Source organism: Astatotilapia calliptera, chromosome 11 (genome assembly GCF_900246225.1).
Source record: "Astatotilapia calliptera chromosome 11, fAstCal1.2, whole genome shotgun sequence".
NCBI lineage: Eukaryota > Metazoa > Chordata > Actinopteri > Cichliformes > Cichlidae > Astatotilapia > Astatotilapia calliptera.
This window is the reverse complement of record NC_039312.1, coordinates 1749223-1760566: the sequence shown is the minus strand read 5'-3', so window position 1 is coordinate 1760566 and position 11344 is coordinate 1749223. Positions and strand designations below refer to the sequence as shown.

Sequence of the window (11344 nt, the reverse complement as noted above, 5' to 3'; positions counted from 1 at the left end):
AGTAGCAGTAAGCTAATCCAGTGCTAATCACAGTGAGACTGACCTCATGGACAGTCATATAAACCTAGTTTCTGGTAGGTGGGATGGCAGACTCAGTCACTGCTGACAATCATTTTATCCTCATTTAACCTGTTAGATTCTTTAGAAAAGATGATCCAGTGAAATAGCCTTTGAAAAAGGATCTCTTCACATGTAAACAACAACTATTTAATACAGATTTAATAATTAAAGCCTCTCATTTAATTTAATGACTGATATCTTGAAATGATTTAATGCACAGCAGAAAGTGCATATTCAGTTTCATCTCCACATTAAGATGAGTAATGCTTTGAGACATTATATCTGTGGCTAAATCAGACAAAGGTCAGAGTGCTACAAAACACAGCCACGCGATCTAGATGAAAACATTCTGCATGACTCGGTCTCTTTCTAGTCGTCCTGTGGATGTCAAGTGCACGTCAGCAGTAGATGTTCTCAGCCAGCTTTCTCATTCTTTTATTGCAGCGTGCTGATGGGGAGGATGGAGGGTGGTCTGCAATCTTTGGTGCAGGGACAAACATACAAAATCCCACCTCATCTTCAGGTCGCTGCTCTGTGTTGGCCCCTTTCAGCTCATATTTGGATGAAAGACTCTATAATAAATACATTTAAGTATTAGACATAGGACGTAAACTGCAACAACACAGGCAGCTATAATTAAAGCTGATATGGGCTCTATCACAAAATCAGGAGGATGTGTGCTCATCTTCCAGCACCACACAGCACAGAGGATGCAAAGATCAGTCAGTATAAACCTGTGCTAGAACACAGTCCTGTACCGCGTCTTCCCCTCAGCAACATTAAACCAGTCGAAATACCAAAGGAAGATGTGGCTCGATGAAGCCATTCTCCACAAGGACTTTCCATGAAGTTCGTCTTGGATCGCCATGCGAAGGAGAATAAAACCAGCCAAGTGCAGATGAAGTGGGGGAAGATGAAGCAGGTCAGCACGAAGGCCAAAAGAGCAAGGGCAGTGAGACGAGAAGAGATGAGTACCAGGTTCCAGATGAAGTAGATGACTGATGAGGTTATGTTCTGGTTTTCTTTGGCAGGCAGGAAGGAGCGCAGCGAGCGATGGTAGGCCGTCACAGTGAAGGTGATAGCTGAGGCCGAGCCGAGCCGGCCCATGTAGACCGCGAAGGCCGGGTCCTCCGAAGGATGCAGCCGACGTTTTGGGACATAGCTGTCAGATGTCTATTCATATTAATGTATTAATGTATTCATATTAATGTAATGTATTAATGTACAGAATTCACCTGCTTGCTGCTACTACTGCACATTCACCCAGTGTATATACTATATGTATATATATATATATATATATATATATATATATATATATATATATAATGTTCTTCCTCTACACCCCCCCCCTAATTTTTGCACATGTCGAGGAGCGTGTCAGGCTACATTTCACTGTGTGTTATACTTGTATAACTATGCATGTGACAAATAAAGAGCCTTGAACCTTGAACCTTGAACACAGCTACAGACATGTTGAATAAATTATTTATATAACTTAAAATGCAAATATAATTTGTACATTTTGAAAACGTATGCACACATTTGGAAACATATACTATTCATCTAAAAATGCAGCCAATGCACCTGCCGGTTTTTTTTTTACATTTTGTACAACCATTTAAAAATATTACTAAAATTAAAACGAGAGAACAATCAGGACTCGCAATAAGATGCCCTACAAATGATGTGTGCCTGTAAAAAACATTGTTGGTCCCGCAAAAGACAGAGAACGTCACAGGGATAAACCAATGAGCTGTGCGGATCTCGTGCACTTCTTCGCAGACACGCAGTCTCCGCCCCTCACGTGACGTGAAATTTGTATTGTTTAATTAAATTAGACTTTACGGTATTTACATTATTAACGCACACACATTCATTTTAATACAAATGTTTTATTTTTTTTTCAATCGACCGCTCTGGGAAAAATATAATTATCATTTTTACGCGGGAGGTCAAAGGTTACTAACAAAATGGCCGAACACGCTGGAGCGGGCGTCACAATACTATGAGCTGCCGAGCAGAGAAGGGGATATTTGGATGCTTTGATGCGCGTCGAGTGGAGCATTTGTGGAGTAAACTACTTATTTTTTAATAAGGAAACAGAACAACTTATTGCTGCTCGTGGCTGATGTATATTCGTGGATGCGTCGGCGTGGTTTGCATGGAAAACAGTGCACAGCGGGCTCCGGGCGATACAAACCAAAGACTCATCGACAGCCTGACACAGTGATAGTTTAAACATTCCGACTGCTAACATATAGTGCTTTGGGAGAACTGACGAGCACCCTGTAAACGTGTACGAGTCTGGTGAATGCAGGGGGCTTTGAATTGTGAGCCTGAAGAGCAGCTCAGTGCGGCTGAGGCAAGGGAAGCATCACCGAGCGGAGTTATGGCACCTTAAAAGTTCAGCAAAGCACAGCGAGAAGCAGCGATGAACAGGAAGAAGGACAAAGGCTTCGAGAGCCCGCGGCCCTTTAAATTATAAGTATCTGAGCAGAATCACTTTCTTGCTGGTTGTTGTCATGTTCTATAGTAACAGAAGCAAAGTTAACCCTAGCTTAACGTGGGGAAAGTCAAGACCGAAGTAAATAGCGCTTTAGCTTTAGCTACACTTTGTACCTGGCTACGACAGAGAGGGTTTAGGTAGCTACATTCATAAATTAAACGTTAACTGTTTCGTTGTGTCACTGCTTTTACGACCCACCAGGTGGTGTGCATCAACAACATCAACTTCCAGAGGAAGTCTGTCATCGTAAGTACAGCACTTGCACACATAATGGCTCATCTGCTCACCGTTGGACAGCAGATACTCAGTTAGCGATCTGCCGAGACGGCAGCGCTCTCTTGTTTTGGTTCCTCTAATCACACATTACCGGTGTTGTGCCAAAAAGTGATTGTCTGCCAAAAAGTGATTTCCAGTGTTTCTGTGTATTTTTTATGTGTAATATCTTTACGTATGTTCGTAAATAGACTTCGGTGAACAGGGGATACAAAGGGGTTACATAAAGAATTAAAAAATTATCTGTTTTTTAAGTATCTTTACAACTTGTACTTACATTATAACCATATCTGGTCCTTTATCCCCACTTAACATATTTTTACAGAACTATTGTAATATTTGCTGCCATTTCTGCTGTGCTCTTGGCCAACTTACTCTTACAAAATACATTTTTAATGTTAATGAGATTTTTTTTACTGCATAAATAAAGGTTATATAAAAGTCGCTGCCAAAAACTGATTGCGGCTTGTATCTTGCTACACGAATGTTGTTTGTGGCTCAAGATGACTTTATGTCATCCATAAGGGATGCATTTGACATATGTTTAACATATTATAGCCCAACAAGTTACTTATAGCACTTTAAATATGAGCAATCGCTTTTTGGCAAATACCGGAAATCAGTTTTTGGCAGACAATCACTTTTTGGCACAACACCGGCATTTATGAAGGGTGCATTACTGCTTAAAAGAGTGTTACTTACTGTAATATACGCCTGCAGTCTCGTGTTAATATTCATCATTATTATTTCTCAGCATTAAGCAAAATTACGTGTCAATCTTAAAAGTAATTTTAGCAAGAATCGCTTTTATTAAAAAAGAAGTGCTAAATAATGTTTAATGAAGATCTTTACCACACGGTGGTAGCATTTTCCCAGAAATGTGACTGTTTTACACGCATCATAGTCTTTTGTTTCTAAGACGACTTCTACCTAATTTAATATTTTGTTTGAAAAAGAAGCCTCTGTAACTGGATAAGAATCACAGTAACATGAATTCTGCACAGACTTGGAGCTGGCATAGATAGAGACAGCGTAGATAAACTAAACTGGTGCCCATCCTCTGTTATTTCTAAGGTTTGATCTGTCAGGAGATAATAACAGAAATCATCTGAGCAATATGAAGTTTAAAATGATGTTATTACAGATTCAGAGGAACGACAACACATGATGTATTACCTGTGTCATAAATCAAAATACAGAAGCAGGGTGTGCAAAAACTAAGTACACTTCGTGGTTCAATAGCTTGTAAACCCACCTTAGCAGCAGTAAGTGGAAATAATGGCTTTCTGTGTGACTTTATCAGCCTCACATTGCTTGAGAGGAGCTTTGGCCCACTCCTCCTCCCCCTCTGCTTCATCTCATTTCATTGAGGTTTAGTTATTAGGGTTCTTTTACCATCACTGTCGTGGTGAAGGTGTTTTTTCTTCACATTCTGTTTACAAGTTCATTTTTTCATGCTTCAAATACATGTTGTTATATTTTGCTGATGTCTTCCTTGCCTCTGTATACTTCAGGGCTATGTTGAGCTCACCATCTTCCCCACCGTGGTCAACCTGAACAGGATCAAGCTAAACAGTAAACAGTGTCGCATCTACAGGGTCCGAGTAAACGATCTCGAAGCCCCGTTCCTCTACAATGACCCCACTCTGGAAGTGTGCCACCATGAGTCCAAGCAGTGAGTAGATCCACATTCTAGTTATTTTGGACCTCAGAATATGTGTTAGTCTACAAAAGTACATCTGAAAGTGTCACTGATTTTCTTTTTAAATTTAGATTCTATGGTTATAACACATGTGGAATTATACTGGAAGCTATCTTAACCAGATGAAGGAAGTTTGTCCTTCAGTCAACAGTTATCAGAAGTTTAATAGTTAAATTGACTGTCTTAATATTGAAGCAGTCTTTTGTGTTGTACAGAGGCGGTGCAGGTGTTCTGCAAACAGCTGTTTAACTAGTGCAGGAACAGCCTGTCGTTACTGCAAGTAACAAACAAAATGCTGGAACTTTTTCTCTCCTGGGTCCTCCTGGGCTCTTTGTTGTGGGCAGGGTCCTTGGGTGTAAACATATTTGCTCCTTTTTTCACTTCTTTGTAAGTTCCGTCGCATTAATTCCCATAGTTTCAGAAATCTCTCACATCTGTGAGTCCTTGCTATCATTACTATTCTTTATACTTATAAATTCAAAGCTGCAGTGAAAAACTTGTTGGAAATACCCAGGAGGAATCGATGGTGCTGAACAGGCCAATCACAATGGTTGTGGGCGGTGTCAACCCCACGTATAATAACATTTCTAGAGAGGTGAACGTCAGATTACCTCAAATGTTACACTGTAGGGTTTCGGAGGGGTTTGCAGTTACGGCATAGGTACGGTGTAAATTTCCCGGTGAAGCATGAGTCCTCAGTCAGGTAGAGACCATCAGTCAGGGAGGGAAACAGGGCTTCATGCTGGAACTGCTGCAAAGACACACTAAGTGAGGGAGGCTGATAAGAAGAAGAGAGCTGCTTGGATCAAAAATAGAGAGGGAAAAACCAGGTTGTGTTTGGATTCAGCTGTCGTGTTTGTGAGAAACCGTGAAGGGCTGATGGGAGCATCGGCGGTTTTAGCCAGAGCCAAAGGAAAGTCCGCACTAGTGTAATGAAATGATTTTTAAAAATCTGTTTTGTTAATCGAGGTTTCATTTCTCCCGCATAATATGGACTCATTTTTATCAAATGGTGACTCAAAGAAGGTAACACAGACTCATTGTCTTTACTGTGCACCCCTGTTTACCCCAAAAACCATCTGTGAGCCTGGAAAAACCCTGCTGTAAGCACTGTTTGACCAAGAAACAGAGTGATGGAGTGCCGCATTACATGACCTGGTCTCCAAAAGCTACAGACATAAACTCAAGTGAGATGGTTAGGGACTGCAGCCAACAAGTGTTCAACATGTGTGGCAGCTGCTTCAAGACTGCTGGAGCAGTTTCAAGAGTAAAGAGTGCAAAGCTGTTATTGAAGCAGAATTAAGCAGCTTTAAGAAATTCTAATGTTGCATATTTGGCGTTATTTACACTCTGATCTTTGCATCATAAATCCCTGTTATTCATAACGTTGAGGTTTTTCTACACTGTGGAAAATAGTCAAAAGAAATTTAGGCTCATTTATAAGACTAGAGAGGGAGTCCCAACAGTTGGACAGGCCGCATGAACTAGCAGTTGGCAACAGTAGGGAGGAAAAACCCCCTTTGAATTAGAAAAGAAGCTCAGCGAGGGAAGGCTGGCATGTCGGGGCCTTTATTGCTCGTGGTTGCATTTGGAGCCAAATAAACTTAGTGGAACGATGAACTGCTGTGATTGGTCGTGTGTTTAATTTACTGAATTAGCTTAAACTAGCAGAGCTGTCTGATCATTTGAACTGTTTGGAAAATATTTGGTTGTGACTACAAGAATGAGAAGAAGTTATATAAATAAGATTTTATTGATTAACCTTTATTTAACCAGGAAGATCCCATTGATAGGCAGCAGCAAGTGTGTCACAGTTACAGAAATGACTCAGTTAAACACAGGCAGCAACAACACACATGCAAAAATAATAGATTTGAGAACACAGATTTATTTATGTCATTTACTTATCTTGTCACATTAAGATTTGTGTCCATCGGAGTGGGTGGCTGTGATTATCATCAACTGCATACTTAAAGAACAGCAATGAATGCTTACTGCGTGTCCACACAGGAGGAACCTCAACTATTTCTCCAGCGCCTACACTGCCGCAGTGAGTGCCGTGGACCCGGACGCAGGGCACGGCGAGCTGGTCATCAAAGTACCCTCTGAGCTCTGGAAACAAGGGGATGGTAATGGAGTCGTCTGTCAAGTGTTTTGTGTAGCACCTTTCATGCAGATTAGTGCTTTTACTTTGATATCGATGAAGCCGATAATAAGAACAAATGTAAACAAAACACAACTGAAAACATTCGAATAAAATAAACATATTTATCTAATTGAGATAAAGTGCAATAAAATGTGCAAGTAAACTGAAAGAAGAATTAAAATGAAATTAAAAAAACACAATAAACTCCAAACCTGTTGGTAAACTAAAAGCATGCAAAGTAAAACTGTATGAAATGCAGTAAAATAAAGAAACACTGTAACAGCTGAATAGAACTGCAGCATTGTCTCCCAAAGCCTGGTTAAAGAGGCAGACGTTAAGTTTCAGGTTCGATAGTTCAACACTTCAGCTGCTCCCCGGCTCACTGTTACAGCCGCTCTGATCATTTAAGCTAAATAGTGCCCACACAGTTTTTCGTTTTATACCTGGACCAACTAGCAGATGCATGTCAGGTGAGCTGAGGGGCTGTAATGGCTATATACACTGTAAAGACTCGAGCAGCTGTTCGGCTGTTCCAAAAATCTGCCAATCAGATGGCGGCAACTCAACCCAACTGCACGTGGGCATGTAGACATGATCAAGACAACCTGCTGAAATCAAGCAAGAGAATGGTGGAGGAACGGTGCTTTCAGTGACTTTGAACATAGCGTGGGCGCTCGGTCTGAGCTTTTCAGACGACGTCAGAGGAGAACGCACAGACTGCTTTGAACAGGAAGACGACAGCTGCTCAGATAATTACTCATTACAGCAGGAGGGCACCTGCAAACACACCCTATCAAAGTTTAACATAGATGCACTATAGCTGCAGAAGACCGAGAGGCTGCACTCCTGTCAGCTGGGGCTGCACAATACAATAAAGATCGCATTCCCTCTGTGACATTATGTAGGGTCAAAGTTTGGTATAAACACACTACCTGAGTGTTGGTGCTGACCAACTGCTTATGGTTAGTGTAGCCATCTTCTGATGGCTGCTTCCAGCAGGTTTACACACCGTCGAACTCCAGTCATGATGAGTTCACTGCACAAAGAGGGTCCAACCTAATATTAGCATGTTGTACCAAAAAAATAGACCATACAAACAACTGAAGGCTGCCTGAATATGGATGTGAACGTGAGTTTCTCCGTGTCATTCAGAGACAGAAACGCTCAAGAACGGAGAGGAGAAGTGTTAAAACGTTTGGAGGTCAAACTGGGTCTCCTGTGTTGTGGCTCAGAGTGAGCTCACCAGGTTGAATTTAACAGAAAAGTTAACATTTGCTCCTACTTCTTCTGAAATTTGTCTTAGCGTCAGTGTAACTATAAAAAGAAATACCAATTCATGATGACATCTCTGAGGGGCAACACTAAAGGTTTGTGGCTAGCTTAGAGACGTGTTGACACGTATGGCTAAAGTTATTGTTTTCAACAAATAATAAGCAGAAAAATAAATGATTTGCCCGTTTAAGGCCAGCATAATCTTTACCATCTCTTTTAATTTTTTTCAAATGACATTTTATTTTGAAAAGCCATCACCTGGTTACTTGTCTGTTGATTGTATCCAGTTCACTAAAATAAGGTTTTTGCCTTTTGTTGAATGAACATAAATAAAAATGGATGTTTTTATGTTTTGTTTTTTGTATCCAGATCTGAAAGTGTTGAAGGTGTACATAGAGTTTTCTCTGGACCAGCCCAAAGGCGGCCTCCACTTTGTTGTTCCTGATGTGGAGGGGAGCATGGCGGAGAGAGGAGCCCATGTGTTCTCCTTTGGGTACCAGAACTCCACAAGGTCTGCAAACAAACAATCTTCTCATCCGTAGTAGATGAATAAATAAAAACCGCATTCCTTGGCTCCATATTGACAGATACAATATGTAGAAGTGACTTTTTGTTTTGGATGTTCCAGCTTTGGAAGTTGTGATGGAAAAATGAAAATCTTCTCCTGTCACAGATTCTGGTTCCCTTGCGTGGACTCTTACTCAGAGCTGTGCACATGGAAGCTGGAGTTCACTGTGGATGCATCTATGGTGGCTGTATCATGTGGGGATCTGGTGGAGACCATTTACACTCATGACATGAGAAAGAAGACTTTCCATTACGTCCTTCCCATCCCAACAGCAGCTCCCAACATCTCCCTGGCTGTGGGCCCCTTTGAAATCCTTGTGGACCCCTACATGCACGAGGTGGGTCCTCGTTCTCTGTTCTTTCTGCGTGGAGTTTAAATAAATGTTGCAGTTATTTCCTCCTGCAGGTATTTATACAAACTGACATCAAACATGTTCATAGTTGCAGGAAAGGATCCTTACCACAAATACACAAACTGCTCTGAAACAGATAAATCAGGCTACCACTTTAATTGGACTCACTGACCCCAAACCAGTAAAAAATGTACTGGGCTGTGGTTAAAAGTCATGTCCATGAAGTGTTTGTGTAAACTTTACCCTCAGCTGTACAGCTTTTAGATCACCTGGCTTGGAATAAGTTCTGCAACGACAGATGCAGAATGCAGTCGTCGAATAATCCAGACAGATGAGATTAGTCCAGCTTTTTATATCATTTTTATCCTAAAATGCCTTTAAAGTGGTTTAAATGGAGCTTTGTCCTGTAGTGTTTTTTGATGGCCACTTACTTAAGTGTCTTTTGAAGGTAAACGGTGTAAATAAAGAAGAATACATCGGCTCTCGTCACATAATCTTTGAAATACCACTGAAGCGCGCACGTCTTTGTTTCCTGTCAGGTGACACATTTCTGCCTGCCGCAGCTGCTCCCTCTTCTCAAACACTCAATGTCGTACCTGCACGAGATTTTTGAGTTCTACGAGGAAATCCTGACGTGCCGCTATCCTTACTCCTGTTTCAAAACTGTGTTTGTGGATGAGGCGTACGTTCAAGTATCCTCCTATGCTTCTATGAGCATCTTCAGGTAGGTCGTGATATCAGAGTTCACTGGTCCTTTTTGGCAGGATGATAGAAGAAATCAGCAAATGTAAAACACAAATAGATTGCTGTTGAAGGCGTTATTCCTCTCATTCAACTGCTGCCTCTGTTTCAGTACCAACTTGCTCCACAGCGCTATGATCATTGACCAGACTCCCCAGACTCGCCGCTGTCTGGCTCAGGCGTTGGCTCAGCAGTTCTTCGGCTGTTTTATTTCCAGGATGTCCTGGTGAGTGTTAACATGGGATGGTGAAGTAAAGCCAAAATCTGAGACACAAGTTCTAGTCTCCAAAGTCTAAGACTTAGAAAGAGGATGAGGAGTCCTGTCGTTCGGTAGTAGAGCTCCTGCTTCTCCACATCAAAGGAGCCAGTTAAGGTGGATCCCTCCTGTGTGAGTTGCTCTGGGCATGTGCTGCGGGGAGGAGGTTACAGGGTAGACCCAGGACACGCTGGTGAGACCTGATTGTCCTGGGAGAACTTCAGATGAGCTGGAGGAGGTGGCTGGGCACAGGGAGGGCTGGGCTTGTCATGATCTGTAAGACAATGTTGACTCTGTCACAATGCACCACACTTTTCCGTCTTAATTGATACATTTGTTTCTTTTTACTAACACGTAACCATCGTTTGTAGCAACATGTTTTCACATCATGTTTTACATCAGTTTAAGTGCTTTTTTTTTCTTTCTTCGTGGAAGGTGTCACAGATTTAGACAGCAAGTACGATGATTAATATGATTAATGGTTCAGATACCTTTGTTTACACAATTAAACAGTACTCAAATGTTTCTTGATAATTGCGTGTGTTAGTGTTAGACTAGTCAGTCAAATTTCTCCCCTCATATTGTCGACCAAGAAATTAGTCTCCAAAAACATCCGTCAGCCTAATATCTGATATAGATAAGAACCTTCAGCAGCGTGAGATGTTTCTATAAAATGCATAGCTTGTGTAACACCATTGAGTCTGTTCCCTTTGGGTTGTTGTTTGTAGTTATACGTGTAGTTTGCTCTGCACAACACAGTCATTTCTAACCTCCTCACAACTACGGCCCACTTTAATGTGACCGACTCTTATTGTTCCCATCGTCCAGCAAGCAGTGTCCACAACAAAGAAACAACGTAGTGTGTGCACGTAAATGTTCAGGTGACATCGTATTAAACCCCTTTTTCCTGTGAAACAGAGGCCTGTGCAGGATTTGGAACATGTAAGTGGTGAATGGCCTGCATTTGTATATCGCTTTACTCAGTCCCTATGGACCCCAAAGCGCTTCCCATATGGAAAAGAAATAGTAAAAACATATGATTTACTCATGAAAGTGGCCACTTTCTCATTACTTTCATATATTTTTTTAGTAAGTATACAAAACATACAAGTTTCATTATATAATTTTTCAAGGGATCTTATACGTGTTTCCACTCTTGTATGCTTTTCATACAAGTTTCATACAAGACAGATAAAAACTTTATAAGATTTATATATATCTTTTCCATATGGGTTTACACTACATTCAGTCACACACACATTCACACACTGGTGATGGCAGCTACATTGTAGCCTCAGCTGCCCTGGGGCGCACTGACAGAGGCGAGGCTGCCGGACACTGGCGCCACCGGGCCCTCTGACCACCACCAGTAGGCAACGGGTCTCGAACTGGCAATCTTCTGATTGCAAGACGAACTGCCAACTCTAAAACCACGACCGCCCCATTTAATGTGGCGTTCTTGTAT

At 41.5% G+C, this 11344-nt stretch overlaps 1 protein-coding gene and 1 pseudogene across 1 annotated transcript in view; one reads left to right on the top strand and one right to left on the bottom strand.

Annotated features, from left to right (window-relative positions):
• Positions 1 to 361: 361 nt before the first annotated feature.
• On the bottom strand, positions 362 to 1210 carry LOC113032785 (XK-related protein 8-like; annotated as a pseudogene).
• A 786-nt stretch (positions 1211 to 1996) lies between these two features.
• taf2 (TAF2 RNA polymerase II, TATA box binding protein (TBP)-associated factor) overlaps positions 1997 to 11344 on the top strand; it is a 35723-nt gene continuing 26375 nt past the window's right edge. Inside the window, exons 1-8 of the mRNA XM_026183901.1 lie at positions 1997 to 2544; positions 2761 to 2815; positions 4357 to 4517; positions 6555 to 6673; positions 8332 to 8473; positions 8636 to 8867; positions 9422 to 9606; positions 9736 to 9849. Coding sequence (XP_026039686.1) covers positions 2495 to 2544; positions 2761 to 2815; positions 4357 to 4517; positions 6555 to 6673; positions 8332 to 8473; positions 8636 to 8867; positions 9422 to 9606; positions 9736 to 9849 — 1058 coding nt within the window. The 5' untranslated portion in view covers positions 1997 to 2494. The remainder of the gene's footprint in view (positions 2545 to 2760; positions 2816 to 4356; positions 4518 to 6554; positions 6674 to 8331; positions 8474 to 8635; positions 8868 to 9421; positions 9607 to 9735; positions 9850 to 11344) is intronic.